The sequence below is a fragment of the Micropterus dolomieu genome, linkage group LG08 (assembly GCF_021292245.1).
Source record: "Micropterus dolomieu isolate WLL.071019.BEF.003 ecotype Adirondacks linkage group LG08, ASM2129224v1, whole genome shotgun sequence".
NCBI lineage: Eukaryota > Metazoa > Chordata > Actinopteri > Centrarchiformes > Centrarchidae > Micropterus > Micropterus dolomieu.
The window spans coordinates 17,870,452-17,886,675 of NC_060157.1; the positions used below are offsets into that span (position 1 = coordinate 17,870,452).

At 42.2% G+C, this 16,224-nt stretch overlaps 1 protein-coding gene across 1 annotated transcript in view; it reads left to right on the forward strand.

Annotated features, from left to right (window-relative positions):
- Positions 1-16,224, forward strand: part of LOC123974818 (low-density lipoprotein receptor-related protein 1-like) — a 98,545-nt gene that overhangs the window by 43,391 nt on the left and 38,930 nt on the right. Inside the window, exons 4-17 of the mRNA XM_046055747.1 lie at positions 3,708-3,827; positions 4,177-4,305; positions 4,534-4,794; positions 10,689-10,851; positions 11,212-11,434; positions 12,321-12,510; positions 12,626-12,769; positions 12,915-13,151; positions 13,352-13,532; positions 13,907-14,129; positions 14,315-14,504; positions 14,611-14,733; positions 15,044-15,184; positions 15,557-15,682. Of these exons, the coding sequence (XP_045911703.1) occupies positions 3,708-3,827; positions 4,177-4,305; positions 4,534-4,794; positions 10,689-10,851; positions 11,212-11,434; positions 12,321-12,510; positions 12,626-12,769; positions 12,915-13,151; positions 13,352-13,532; positions 13,907-14,129; positions 14,315-14,504; positions 14,611-14,733; positions 15,044-15,184; positions 15,557-15,682 (2,451 nt within the window). The remainder of the gene's footprint in view (positions 1-3,707; positions 3,828-4,176; positions 4,306-4,533; positions 4,795-10,688; positions 10,852-11,211; positions 11,435-12,320; positions 12,511-12,625; positions 12,770-12,914; positions 13,152-13,351; positions 13,533-13,906; positions 14,130-14,314; positions 14,505-14,610; positions 14,734-15,043; positions 15,185-15,556; positions 15,683-16,224) is intronic.

Here is a 16,224-nt window from a genome sequence, read left to right on the forward strand (position 1 = left end):
CATCCAGTATGGGGGTGTGCGAGAGATCTGCAGGGTGGAAGGCAACATCAATAGTCTAAAATACCAAGAAATCTTAGCTACCTCTTATATTCCCAACCATAAAAGAGGCCAAATTCTGCAGCAGGATGGTGCTCCATCGCATACTTCCATCTCCACATCAAAGTTCCTCAAGGCGAAGAAGATCAAGATGCTCCAGGATTGGCCAGCCCAGTCACCAGACATGAACATCATTGAGCATATGTGGGGTAGGATGAAAGAGGAAGCATGGAAGACGAAACCAAAGAATATTGATGAACTCTGGGAGGCATGCAAGACTGCTTTCTTTGCTATTCCTGATGACTTCATCAATAAATTGTATGCATCCTTGCCAAACCGCATGGACGCAGTCCTTCAAGCTCATGGAAGTCATACAAGATATTAAATTTGGATCTCACAGCACCACTACTTAATTTGCTGACATATTTTTGTATTTGCAGTAATTTGTTCAATTTCTGTATAGGCGACAAAACTTTTGTCTTGCCAAAATTTGACCTTTCTGTCTTGTTTAAATGATAAATCTTTTTTCAGTGAAACTAATTTATTTCAGTGCATATCATTACATCATTTGGGAGGGTTTTAGCTTTTCATATGAGCTATTTCTAACACCAATTGATTAATTAAAACTCAGGTTAATAGCAGGTGTTTCTACAAAATAGATAAGCGACAAGACTTTTGTCAGGGACTGTATTGTGTACAAAATCCCTTATTCATTATCCCTTATTTTTAGTGTCCTTGTTGCAGGCAATACCATCCTGTTCTCTCCAAAAACGTCTATCATCAATCAGAGTTAGGATTTTTTAATGAAATTTCTTCTCTACGAATATGAAGTGTAATTTGCTCAGTGTCATATTTCTTATTTCCTGAATGAAATAACTTGACTTTCTAGACTTTTTGACATTTAATAACAACTTATTTGTTTTAAACCATATTAAGAAGTTAAGTAAGTTAATGAGGACATCATGATTTAGTTCTCTAATACAATGGGCATGTGGTGTTAGATACTGTGGCAAGATCATTTATAAATAAGAAATAATAAAGGTCCTTATATGGATCCCTGTGGTACATCATATTACAGTATATTTCTTTTTGACACAGTACCATTAATAAAAACATATTGTTTTCTTCTAAGAACATAGTTACTAAGCCACTTCTAAACATTCCCATGAAAGCCATATTTACACATTTTTGAAAGGAAAATAGCATGATCAACAGTGTCAAATGCTTCCAAAAGGTTTATAATATACCTTTTGCATACTCAGTTTTATCTAACACTGTAGGCTATATAATCGACAAGTTCTAAAAGTGCCATATAAGTTGAATGAATTTTACTGAATCCATATTGATGATTATAGAGAATATTGTATGTGTTCACGTGTTCCAGGATTATTTCATACACATTATGGAAATTGGACAATGGTTTGTACCTGGATCACCTGTTTTGAATAGCTGTCAGTTTCCATGATAAATGCAAAAATAATTGTTAAAGGCTAAATAAAATTACTTTTTTGAATAGGGAGGTACAAATTCATTACCTGGAGCTGATGTTTTAAATTCTAATATTATTGTAATAAATAATAAAAATTTACCTCTTTAAAGTCAAACAGATCACCCCCCTCAAATGGAAAAGAACCCTTTATATAATCTAATAGATTAACTTTTGTATCATCTATATTTTTGGCAAGGGACGTACCAATACTTAAAAAGAAATCATTGAACCTACAAGCTGTAAGGATTAGTGATAATTGAACTCTCTGGGCCTTTGTCATTAAAGTAGCTGATTAATATTTTCTCATGTAGCCTTGATATTGCATTCAGATTTCACAAGTGGTCACTAAAGATCATCTGATGAATGATGCTGAATGTAGGAGATGAATGTATTTGTTTTTGCAAGACTTATGAGCAGCTAAATTTAAGGTAGTTGGCGATGAAATACATTTTCTGTCATTTGTTTTTTATTATAGAGGACTGTTCAGTGGAAAACATTTTGTGAACGTTCAATTAAATAGTTCCATAGATGCTGGAAAAGCTGAGTTTGCATCATTAAAAAAGTGAGTTTAATGTGTATTTTGAATACTTTGTATCATCACAGGTTGATATTCAGGCAATGTGATAATTAGAACATTTGTCTATATTGCCGACTCACATCTAGACACTCGGCTACAAAAGGAACAAAGTGACCCTGGACACCTGTGCATTTTGTGAGTGTTTTAGCACTGTAGTTGCCTGTGGTCTTTCACAGTGTGAGGCTCGATGAATGGATTCGACATGGGCCACAGTGTTGGCTGGGGGACTCTTCCTTTCAGCAGGGCCACAACAAAAGGGTTATTGTGGCCCAGAGTGCAACAGGCTTTATATAATAAAGGCACTTTACTGGTTCAATCTCCGCTCTTTACAATCATAATATAACTAGCTACTGTAAGCATAGTGTGTCCATGACCATTCACCGTTTTTTGTTGGGCACCAAGGTAAATTTCACTTTTGTACTTATTTACAGTTTTGTTATATTGGCGGTTTACACTTAGTAAATGATTAAATGGGAATGTTTCTCAACAGGTTTCGAATAAAGTTTACTTTAGAATCAGCATGGGCTGTGTGAGTGTTTGTAGGTTATGTGAAGGCCTTGACCCCCCTCTCTGATGCAGAATGTTGCTGTGTCCACTGTCCCGGAGCTTCAAAGGGTAGCTAGGGATTCTTACGTTGTAAGACTGAAGCATGTGAATACACGCTTATCATATTTCATGTCAGCATAAGTACTTCATTCAAAGATAAAAGCTTACAGAAGTGGAGAGACGAAGTTCCAGTTGTGTGAATGTTTGACATAGAAATAGTTACAGAGACGTAAAGAGACAAAGAGAACATTGTTGAATAATAAGAGCTGGTCATGATCAGGATAATATCTATCCCTCTCCCCTTGCATACTGCAATTTCCTCCTTGAGTTGATCTCTGTGGCTTCATACATTTGTTTATTGAACTAGGGGCAGGACCCAGTTATATATTTTATCAGAGTTCAAGAGTGTCACAACATGTTTTATTGAAGGCTTAAAGCTAATAGAAGCTGAAATATCATTTGTTTTGTAATATAAGATGTGTGCCACTATCTGACACATCATCATTTCAGTCTATGAAAGACACCCTAGCCCATTTATCTCTTGGCCTAGACACACATCTGCATGCATACCCTCACCCTATAGATGAGGGGGTGTGTGGATGCCCCTCTTTCATTTCCTGCCAAAAGGATGTGTCCTTGAGTTCCCTCTGGGGGCGGGAAAAAAGAGGCCCTCCAGTGCGCGCACATTTAAATTACCTCGTCTGTCACATGCACGGATGAATACACATGCATGCACGTGTGCGACCCCCACTCGCTCTCACACATGCACATCCACACACAATCTTACCTGATCTCCCAGTAGAGCTGTGATATGACAGGACATGGCAGGATGGTTCTGGGAAGATTATGCTGGGATTAGGATAACAATTGGAAAGCTGATCTGCACACAAACCTGATCAAGGAGGCAGTTACTTAAATGGGCTTCATTCTGCCTCCATTGTTATCCAGAATTTATTCGCCCTCCAAAATTGAGGACTCTGAAGAACTTCAGATATATTATGCCCCCTCCCTTCACAGTATTTAATGTTCTCTGCGTCTCTCTGTTTTTCAATTTTTCAGATCAAGCACCAGCCTGTGCCTCCCATGGGTGCCAGTTTCACTGTGCTGTGACTCATGATGGGCCTCTGTGCTACTGTAGCAACGGCTACGAGGTCGCTGCAGATGGAAAGACTTGTAAAGGTGAGTGGGTGATTTGGAAGATTTACACTTGCTCAGCCAAAGTAATATTTAAAAAAAAAAAAAAAAAAATCATCAGATTACTCTGACTTTCTGGCTGCTGACTGGAATTTGTGTGGGTCAGCATGTAAAGAAGATTAGATTTGTTTTTGTTTTTTTATCAAACCACTTGCCTCGAGGTAGAAGGTAAGCATGTTCCAGGGTGGTAATAACATTTGCATTTTGTTACCTAGCGATGAAAAAGTAGTATCTAAGTGCACCTAATGCATTAAATTGCAAATAAGTACTGTATAATCTCTATATATTTCATCACGGACTGTGTTTGTTCATGCATTGTGTTATTCTCCTGTAGATTTTAATGAGTGCAATGTGTATGGGACATGCAGTCAGACGTGCACAAACACTGACGGCTCCTACACCTGCAGCTGTGTGGAGGGCTACCTGCTGCAACCAGACAACCGCTCCTGCAAAGCAAAAAATGGTAAGAACACACACACACACCCACGAAAGTGCATCAGAGAGCAAGGATGCAGTTCATCAGTGTTATCTTTTAGAAAAGGCTTCCTGCTATATTGTACCAGGTAGTCACATCTGCCTGTCACAAGCTTGTTTACTAGAGAGACATGTATTACAATGAATGCATGTCCTTTGACTCCTCCACATGCTTTTCCCCTGCTCTCCTCGCCATTGCCTTGATCACCCTCCCCAGAGCCTGTGGATCGTCTGCCTATGCTGTTGATTGCTAACCTCCATGACATCCGCTGCACCTCCCTGAGCGGCTCCACATCCCGACTGCCCTCCATCGGCACCAAGCAGACCATGGCAATGGACTTCATCTATGCTGAGGAGACGGTCTGCTGGATAGATGTGGGTGACACCCCTTCTGCCACTCAGCTGAAGTGCGCCAGCATCCCCGACCTCAAGACTGTCACTAACATCCGTACCATCAACATCTCCCTCAGCCTGCACCGTGAGTAGTAGTTTCATTGACAAAAATAAGAGAAATCTTATCTGACTGTAGAAATGAATGAGCTTTTGTTTCTATAGTAATAGAATACTATAGTAATGAATATTATTTTCTAATGACAAAGTATTCCTACAAAAAATGTGGTCAGATACAGCTACAGTTTAGCTGTAGACTGCCTGTTTTAAAAAAAAATTTAAGCCCTGCGTAAGAGCATGCAAGCAGCACTCATGTAATCAGTTTGAGTTGTCAGCTCACCCTGTGTGAAATTTCCATACTTTGCCTCAGGAATCGAATGGTCAACCTTGCGTTTGCTAGCTCAGACAAATGTAAAACATAAAGCAATATAGCTTCACCTCCGAAAGATGCTCATACCAGCATAAAAGTGCCAAGTAGAAATGCTGAGTCCTGCTTTATTTTTCAAAAGGTTTGTCTTTGAAGAACAGGGGCACCCTGACACACCACTAAATCATCCCATAGATGATTGTGTGTGTGTAGCTTACTTAAAGTGATATGATACATATAAGGCTGCCAGCATGCCTTCAGGCAGTAGTTTGCATATTTCTTGACAGGCAAACAGTAACCTACTGTGTAGCTTGATTTATGTACTGACTTTGCATGGCTATTCAGAAGTCTGGAAATGTATTTTTCCGCTGCTCCTGTTTGATGCATTTGAATGTATAGGTTGTATTCCACCTCGGATCATTGATTTTTTTTATATAATGACATTTAGCATTAGGTTTTCTCACAAAAGTCCTCTCTGCCATCATAAGTCTTCCCAACTACTCTACATTTTGTTCTAGAAGGTGTTGTAGATAGACAGCGCAATTTTCTGTGTGTAGGAGAAGATACAGTATAGACCACAACTCATAAACAGTGACAATATCTGGCCTGTGGAGGTAATGTCCTCATAACCACAGACATTGTCTTAACTCACAGAGAGCTCTTGGGCAACACACACACACACACACACACACACACACACACACAAACAGCACATGAACACTGCCCCTTTTCAGAGACTTACTCATATAATGCTGACTTGATTGATCTCTGATTATGAGCTTGACAAGGTTTGTTTATATTCACCTGCCTGACAGTGCCGTTACACTAAGAATGGGGGCAGAAATGTAGACAAAACATGAAAGGGAGGGTGTGGGTTTGTGCGCATGGGAAGCGTTCCCTTGAGAATTGGCCCAAGGCGTGGAACGGCAGATGTGAAGAAAACAAGTGGAGAAGCCGGGTGTGTAGACCCTGAAATGTTTGACGAGAAACCTGCTGCGTGATTAGAAGGTGCCTCGGCTCATATCCACTTCAAATGAAGCTTGTGTTACGGCTGTCACTACTGACAACCGGGGCAGAGCCGATGCTCAGTGAACCCCAGCTGCTTAAAATGGGGGTTTTCCAGTTGATTCACTGCACTCTCATGAGTGGCCCATATCCCACTTCGCCCTCATTGTGTTGGCCTGCCACTGTGACTTTCTGATCCACTGCTCTGTTAAGTGGTCTGAGGGGCAAATGGGGGCGAGGGGTGGAAGAGAGAGCGACCTCTAAAGAGAAAGATTGAAGCAAAGGAGACAAGGGAGTGGTAAAATGAGAGGGAGAGAGAGAAGGTGGTGATTTGCTGTACCTTGGAGGTGTGTGTGCGTGTGTATATGCGAGTGGTCATGCAGATGGTATTTACATTCCTCCATTGGGTTATGTCAGCCTGAACAGCCCCTACATTCCTCCGGCTGTCTCATGTCCTGTCCAGTCAAGTCACTTTATCACACTGCTAGCTGAAGCTCAGACACACAGACAGATGTTGACCCACATAACTTTGACTCATGCAACCATTACCTAGTGACATATTACGTTTTATGAATTGCGAAGTGAGATTTTTCACTCATTTCTGGTTGCCCGGTGTACACATTTCTATCCATTTGCTGCACCACTTGTGTACACCTATGAAATTTCACTTTGTACCGTCATGTACATCCAAGTCAAGTTGTTGCTTATTGTATCTTTATTATTCTTTCTCAGGTTATTGCAGCGTCAAAAGCAAACTTCAGTAAAACTAGCATTTAAATTGTATCTAATGTTGATTTCAGAAAGTGCAGTTGGAATAAGACAAGGTGGTTGACGTTCTATGAAATTTAGGAAATGGCTCTGCAGTGCTCACACAATAAGCAGGGCAAAGTGAGCTGTGTCTGAGACGTAATTATCTGTCTCTGACTCTGTGCTGTGATGTGCAATAAGGGTTCCCTGCAGGAAATGGGTTCAGCAGCAGTAAGCCACCCAGATCTTGTTGCATCTCGTCTTATGATTCTAAACACTAGCTACACTCATTAAATATGACATTTGCTGTGTGAAATGGCACCATTTCCTTTTCCCTGGAGGTTAATGTTTGTTTGTTTTTTACTTAAGAATTTTTTCAAGATGTTAGTGGAAGCAGTCTTAATTTCAGGTAAGGTGGCCCACTTCCACTGTAAAGAACTGTAGAAAACCCTGACAGTGTGGGTCCAGTCATGTCTTTTGGTGGGGGTCATCTGTCCTTAGTCACTCAGGGAGCAAACAGACAAACAGGCAGGTGGCTGTCTTTGCACTTTGGCTGACTCTACATGTTCATATTGCATCAGTCTGGCCTTTTCCAGCTGCGATAAGAGAAAAAAACCCTCTGTTAATTTTGTGGATCTCAGCTCGGTCAAGAGGCCAATTTCTGCATAATCGGATGGCATCCTTTGTGGATGTTTGGTTTTAAAATGTTATGTCTTTCTTGATAAACCCGTTTGCCTTTCCTTTGCTTGAAGGTGAACTCTATCAAAACAAATTCGCATCATATAATTGGGGCCAACACGGGCTCTTCATTAGCTCTATTCATTGTTTTAACAAGCAGGGCTCAGGTGCACTCCTAAAAGTATGGTGGTCAGACCTGGGGATTGGCCTTAGATGGATATGGATAAAACTGTGGAGGCAGAGGGTTTGGAGCAGGGTTCACACAAACAGGGTGATTTATAGCTTCTGGGAGCCTTAGAGAGCAGGTCAGATAAGTAGACGAGGGTTCCAGATGTGGCCTGCTCTGTCTGCATGTGTGATTCTCTGACTGGGAAGATAAAAGGGGAGCAGACTCTTCCAGTGCCATCCTCTCCACCCTCTGAGTGGAACTCCACCGCAGGGACCAGCCCTTTTCCCTATGTCCCTCTGTCCATCGTTCAGCCATCTTTCTTCACTCTTCCTATCTGTTGTTCTTGAGGACCACCCTTCCCACCAGAATAATGTGCCAAGACGATAACAAATATAGTTTCTGGGGAAATCAGAACCATTTTTGTTGTTTTGGTTTTTTTACTAGATGTTAATGTGCATCTAATTTAAACAAAGGCTTCCAATGTACTACATTATTCACTCGCTGTTTCCAAAGAGCAACTAGTTTTTGGCAATCATTTCATATTCTCTCTTTTTGTTTTTTTTTTGTTTTTTCACGGGTGGAATCATGAGATGATACCCATGTCACCAGGACAAGCTGTCCAGCCAATCACATCTCTATTTCTCTTGCAGCAGATGGGGATTTGCTAGCAGCATAACTGTTTGGAATTATAGCCTCTTAAATAGAGGTTGTATGTCAGACCCTTATGGAAAATCACTATTGCTCAACTCTAAAACTGTGCTCTCGAGAGGTCAAAGAGGGTTTTGCACAGATTAATAGGATCTTCTTGGCGCAGGGAGGATTATGGAAGCAGTATGATGATGGTTCTTTTCTCCTTTGCACTAACATGTAAATATGGGAATGCTTGCACTGACATGCAAATAGAGGAAATAACAGTCAAGTACACATTTTGTGGCACTATTCCTGAGGCGAGGCGCCATTGTGTGACTAGTTTGAAGAGCTAAATAGGCTGTGGCCCTGCATGTAAATACCTAGGCTGTTTGGGCAGAAAGCATGTTTGTTGTTGCCAGAAAGACCCCCTCAGTTTGTAAAACGTTTCCTCAGAGTAGTGTGAGCTGGTAGGTGTTAAGGACAGGAAGTGAAAAGGGGCTGTGAGGGCAGGGTGGTTGGGTGAGTAGAATGGGGTGGGTTCATTCGGTTTCTCAGCAAACTTTCCACTTACCAGAAGCTCAGTGAGTGAGGACGTCAACAGACTGGCTGGCTTTCTGAATAAAGGGGTCTACTAGTTGCAGGCTGTTACACAACGCAATAGTCACTGTGTTGCACAACTGGCTCTCTACTCTGTATAGTCTAATCAGTGCCTTGTATAGCCAGTCTTCCAGCTGGATTTCTTTTGGGGAGAATCATTTTAGAACTGATACCAAAGGGAGTATCACTATTCCTCTTAACTCTATGATAAACCGTCCCCTTTGTCAGAATCTTGGTTCTGATGTTTTTGGAACATGTTGGACTGGTTTTCAGTCCCTCCCCCTGTTCTCTTGACTATGACTTTTTTATTAGCTCGTGTATTTACAGTTACCTCCTTTTTTAGATGTGATATGGCCGCTAGCTTTGCAGTCTGTAAATAAATCATATCCAGCTTGGAGGTGCACCAGAACTTTCAAAGTTCTATAAATTTCCCCATCGGTATCAGTCTCTTTCTTTCCAGACCACTGCCACAACCACATTCTCCATGCTTTCCCAGTGTCTTCTCAACTCTGCTTATATTGTAGCACCAAGCATACTGTCCCATGTGGGGCAGGCCTTTTGAAGCTCTGTGTATGTTTGATAGATGGGGGGGGTTCTACATTGGGCCCAGATGTGTGTATGCTCTGTTGTTGTGGGCTCCAGTGCAGACTTTTGTTTTTAATGAATGGTCAAAGGCTTGGGATGGTGTTATACCCCACTTGTGTACCACAACATCAAAGTTGTCCCTTGTATCAACAGGAGGGACACGTGTGGTCACTATGATACTATGTGTGAGTAGTGAGCCTGTGTGATGTGCATGTGTGTATACAGTGTTTTGCTTTGAGAAGAAGTGTGATTGCAGCTGTTAAAACACAAGGCTGTATGTATCTTCAAGCCCCAACACCCTTCCACCCCCAGCTGGGTCTCCCTGTGGTCTGGGATTTCTGCACCCAGTCTCACACAGGACAGAGTTCTCAGAGTGAGACATGTTTCCAGTACTAATTTAGCATGTCAAACCCTCAGTGTTGGGGGTATATCTGAAATATGTCTCCATCTGCAAAGCTTCCTCTTTCTAGGCTTAACAGCAGGGTTACAAAGTGTCATAGCAGCGGGGTAACAAAGTTTAATAAAGAGTTCTTTTTGTGAGACGTGTCGCAACAGTATTTTGAGTCAATTGGAGTGATCTTCAGATTGATCCTACAAATTCCAGATTCATGTGTCATGTTTCTGTGCTGCCATTTGCTTGTTTTTTTGTTTTTGTTTTAAAATTCCTGCCTAACATGTAGAGATTGGTGACTAAATTAACAAAAGATAACTGAATGAATGAGTGGAGAACCACATGCAGATCCTTCCATACATGGCACCAGGGGACATTGAATGGTTTGATGCTTATAAGAATCATGTAAATCATATGTTATGCCCTTCACAGGCATCATATCTCAACCCATTTGTACACTTATGGGAGTAGTTCGGGCCTTCACCTCTCACTGTCATCTGTCACTTTTTGTGTTTCTTTCCATCCCCCACACCCTGCTTGCCTTAATCAAAGACAAGTGGAGTGCTGGTAATGGACAACCTGTTAGACCCAGTAGTGCAGGAAGATGACAGAAGCTAATTCATTCAGCACTATTTTTTGTTTTTCAAGAGCGTGGCACTCTTGAGGAGAGGGTCATGGCACCATAAAATGAGAGGTTTTGAAATGAGGCTTGTATATGACCAAGAGTTATGACTGTACTCCCATGAGGCTCTGTTTTTTTTATTTGAATGTTTCTGCTCCGCTCTCCTCTCTTCTCTCCGCTACGTCCTTCAGATGTGGAGCAGATGGCTATTGACTGGCTAACTGGAAACTTCTACTTTGTGGATGATGTGGACGACCGGGTGTTTGTCTGCAACAAGAACGGCCAGACATGCGTGACCCTGCTGGACCAAGAGCTGTACAACCCTAAAGGGATCGCCTTGGACCCAGCCATGGGGTCTGTACTTCCCTCCAGTCTTTCTGACCTGAAATTACCCTCAGTAGCGTTTTTAGTAACACTTGAGAGGAAAATGCTGTCATATGATGAGACGTCGTGCTGACCAAGCATTTGTGCCTTCATATTGACTGTTTCTAGTTCCTAATACTGACAGGCGGGTATCTGATGTAGTTCCTTTTTCCAAAGTATCACTTCTCTGTCTTTGTAATCCATCATAATGACTAATACATATATCTCTGTCATGGCCAGTGGTGCAATGTCAAGCCAATTTCCTAAGGCATATAATTTCCTCTCGTCTTTTCTGTCACTTTACCTTTACTGAAACCCTTCTTCCTTTTTGTTCCTCTTCCTCTGCTACAGCAAAGTGTTCTTTACAGACTATGGGTCTACCCCGAGGGTGGAGCGCTGCGACATGGATGGTCAGAACCGCACTAAGCTGGTGGACAGCAAGATCGTCTTCCCCCACGGTATCACACTGGACCTGGTCAACCGGTTGGTGTACTGGGCTGACGCCTACCTAGACTACATCGAAGTGGTCGACTATGAGGGCAAGAACCGACACACCATCATCCAGGGCCTGCTGGTGAGGTTTAAAGGATGGTTGGATGGGTGTTGTAACAAAAAAAAATACCAACTACACCCAAACGTACATAGAGATAAGCTCAAGAATATAGACTACTGATTGATCAACTTTCTTCTAAAAGGTTGAACAGCAATCACCAAGGGTCCCTGCTGACCTTTCAGTCTTTGATAACACAAAACATCTGTTTTCTAAATCTGTATCATCATAGATGTAATCTCATCATCTTTAGAGGCAGTACTGTTTTCCAGTTGTCTCTTGTGTATCTCCTGAGGATACGTCTTTTTTATTGCCTTGATTGATATTACTTAAAGAGTGTGTGATTTTCCTGGCTAGTGCCTCTCTAAACATATTAGTCTGGCCCGAGCGAAGCTTGGCTCAAACTTATAGTGGAGTAATGATCTTAATGAAATCAGGACTGCAGTGGTGGAAGGACTGTGATGTGCGTGAGGTGGGGGGAGGTAATATGATCCCAAGCCATACATCTTTCTGACAGTAGAGAAGAGCTGTACAGAATAGACCCTTATAAAAGTAAAACCTCTCTCTGTTTAACAGCAGATGGGAAGTGGAGCCATTGTGCTGCCCTGTGCCAAGTTTCCACAAACACTCTCTCTTTATCTCTCTGTCTGTCTCTGTGTCTATGTTTATCTGTCTCTTTCTTCACGTTTTTAGAACCTGTCAAAATCTGTTTTATGCTGATAAATTGTTTGTTAGCAAAGTTTCATTACGCAGAAAGTACAAGTGTTCCAAGATTAAAGTGTGTACACAAATGATATCACACAAGCCGTTCGTAATGCACCATGTTTTGCTAAGGAATGTCAGCGTTTTTTGGTCGCAAACTCAAGATAACTTTTAAATTTTGCTGTTTTATTGTCTCAATGCATTTCAGATTGAGCACCTGTATGGACTGACTGTATTTGAGAACTACCTGTATGCCACCAATTCAGACGAAGGCAACCTCAACCCCAAGACAAGTGTGATCAGAGTGAACCGCTTCAACAGCTCCGACTTCCAGGTGGTGACGCGGGTAGACCGGGGAGCCGCGCTGCACGTGTACCACCAGAGGCGCCAACCTCAAGGTAATCCAGGCACAACTTAGCTCTTAGCTTGACTGCTAACTCATCTGATATATGTCCACTGATTAATGTCACCATTGCATGACTGTTGTTTCTGTGCTCCTCTCTCCTGGCTTAGTGCGCAGCCATGCATGTGCCTTGGATCAGTTTGGGAAGGCTGGAGGTTGCTCTGATATCTGTCTGCTGAGCAACAGCCACAAGACCCGTACGTGCCGCTGTCGCTCTGGGTTTAGCCTTGGCAGCGACGGCAAGTCCTGCAAGAGTGAGTATCAAGACCGAGGGAAAGATTTCATTTGACAAAAATGAACGCCTTCCCATTAGTTTCAGCAGTGATAATTGATGATGGGAATGAAGTCATGGTTTCAAAATCGCTGACAGAAGAAATGGTGTTTTTTTTCCCCCTGCAGAACCAGACCACGAGTTGTTCTTAGTGTACGGTAAGGGTCGTCCTGGAATCATCAGGGGCATGGACATGAATGCGAAGGTGCCTGATGAGTACATGATTCCCATTGAGAACCTAATGAACCCCCGAGCTCTGGATTTCCACGCCGCTAGTGAATTCATCTACTTTGCTGATGCCACCAGCTACATTATTGGCCGCCAGAAGATAGATGGCACAGAGAGAGACACCATACTGAAGGAAGGTAAGGATGAAATGATGGCTTTGCACAAGGTTCTGGGAACTTCTTTTACTTTCTAACCAAATCCTATAAAGAACTTAGGGAAGAAAAGCATTCAGTCAGGTTATTTCATATCATATCATCACTTTATTCTATTGATACTCATCCTGAATTGGCCAGCTAATAGTTTCTTTTTCACACTGGCTTCCCTTTGCTTATCTCAGGTATTCACACAGTAGAGGGGATAGCAGTAGACTGGATGGGAGGTAATCTCTACTGGACAGATGACGGGCCTAAGAAGACTATCAGTGTTGCCAGGCTGGAGAAGGCTTCTCAGACCCGCAAGACTCTCATTGAGGGCAAGATGAGCCACCCTCGTGCAATTGTGGTGGACCCCCTGCATGGGTGAGACACTGGAGGGGAGGGGATTGTTATTTTATTGGGTATTCTTTTCTCATAAATGCTATGTTGAAGTTTTTACTCCAGTTATAATGTCTTGGTGCAGCAGCAGGGGGTTTGTTACTTGCAGCTATGTGGGCTGCCTGCACTGTAGATGTTTGTTAAACTCATTGGATACATTGGGGTGTGTGTGTGTGTGTGAGGTGGGGGTGGGGCTGGTAAGTTTTCAGTTTTCTTTTTAGATACTCCCTCCTTTTATTTTTTTTGTGGGATGTTCCGTTAACGTGTGTAAGAGCTACATTTTGACGGTGCAAGCCCACACTGAAATGTCATATTCCACATGGCTTTTCAACGCGCCGATACCTCTTCTCGTCTCCCAGATGGATGTACTGGACTGACTGGGAGGAGGACCCCACAGAGAGCAACAGAGGGAAGATCAAGAAAGCTTGGATGGATGGTTCCCATCACCAGGTGTTCCTGACCAGCAAGACTGTGCTGTGGCCTAATGGCTTGAGTCTGGACATTCCCCAGGGGATCCTGTACTGGGTGGATGCTTACTACGACCGTATTGAGTTGGTTTACCTCAACACCACTCAGCGAAAGGTTGGTAATGTTTAGGAATATATTTAAAATGTTGTGTATTTGTTGATGATAATAGAGGTACTACTCCACATTATTTAAAAAAAATTATAAATTCCAACATTGTGGTCCTAACAGCAAGAAAACTACTATATTGAAACACGGTAATATTTGGAGATCTAACTCCTATCTCTTTCCTGATTGAACAGGTGGTGTATGAGGGGCAGGAGCTTAACCACGCCTTCGGCTTATGTCATTACAAACAATTTCTTTTTTGGAATGAGTACCGTGGCGGCAGCATCTACAAACTGGACCAGGCCACAAAGACGGTCACCCTACTCCGAAACGAGAGGCCACCCATCTTTGAGATCAGAGTGTATGATGCACACCAGCAGCAAGGTATATCCCCCATTCTGTTCATTCGTTCTCACGTCATGACTTAAATATGAGGTAAAATATGATGCTAATATTGTACTTTTCTTCTTGGTTTTGTCTCTTTGTGTAGGCACCAATGTGTGTCGAGTTAACAATGGAGGCTGTAGCAGTCTGTGCCTTGCTATCCCTAACGGCAGGTCCTGTGGCTGTGCTGACGATCAAATCCTGGATGTCGATAATGTCACCTGCAAAGGTACTTAGCAGCTTTACCAGTAGGCAGATTTCATCAAAGATTCCTGTGGAAGATTATGGAAAATTCATTACTCAGCAGGAGTTTAGGCTGTTAAAGAATTCTAGGCTGTACTTTCCATTAGTGAGCTCTACTGTACGCTGTCTTTTCCAAATCTGGAGAGAAGTTTTAAAAAACCTCAGACAATATTTTTGCAACTTTAAGAGAGAGGAAAGCTGACCGAGGCACCAGAAAGCTTTGTTTTGTTTTTGGTCCTCGGCTCTTGTCTCAATGGCCCATCTGTTTCTGCTCCTATCCCTGATCTCATCTCTAGCCAACCCCTCCTACGTGCCCCCGCCCCAATGCCAGCCTGGGGAGTTTGCCTGCAAGAACAACCGCTGCATCCAAGAGCGCTGGAAGTGTGACGGGGACAATGATTGTCTGGACAATAGTGATGAGGCTCCTGAGCTCTGCCGTAAGTGCACCATGTCGTCGCCATGGTTACACAGCAACACATAGATAAACAAAATTTATTTTCACGAATCTTAGCTAACACAAACCGACAGAGCGCACACTACAGTTTCCAAGACAATCTCTTTCCATGCAGTGTAATGTGGCTGTAATTTCACTGGCTAGCTTTCTCCTCATCAGGCAATAGGGACAACCACGGACTCACATTGGTCTTGGATGTTCTTTTCTTTTTTTAATACTTCCTTTAACGTGACATACTTAGAGGGTTACAGGGTCAAGCTCAATAGTATGTCACCCACAGAAAGTGTAAAAAAACATCAAATAATTGATCTTTAAGCAAGTTTAATAAAATAAGTGTTTGCTTTCTTCCCCCCAGACCAGCACACCTGCCCAGCTGACCGATTCAAATGCCAGAACAACCGCTGTATCCCCCTGCGATGGCTGTGTGATGGCGACAATGACTGCGGTAATGATGAAGATGAATCCAACACCACCTGCTCTGGTAAGTACAAAGCGGGAGTTCTTTGTATTTTAGCGAGCATTACAGTTTTTCATTAATCTTGTGATTTGTGAGATACAAGTATTTATTGTTTTACCTGTGTTGCAGGTTGGGCAAATGAATATACTGTATGATTTTATGCATGATCTGCAACAAGTGTTTTTGTTGATAGACGATGAGTATTTCAAACACATAATGATGAAGGGATTGAGAAATATGGGTGTTTTTTAATCAGAAATGGTGTTGGCGAGAAGAAGCATTTTTGTTGAGGTTAAGAGGGAAAATAAAGTGAAAATAAAGAAGCACTGGACAAATGAAACTTTGGGCAAGGAGACAAGTTACAAACTAAAGCAGACATAATGGGATCTGTTAGTTTTGAGTTAATTCAGTTACGATTAGTGCAGTGGATGCCAGCATGATTTTGCAAACAGTCCAGGAGCATCTATTGATCTACCATAATGGGCTGGAACACAGTGATGGTCCTTGGCTAACAGCATTTGTTGCTTTTATAAGAGCTGTCTCAGTGTCTCAAATAAATTGAAGGA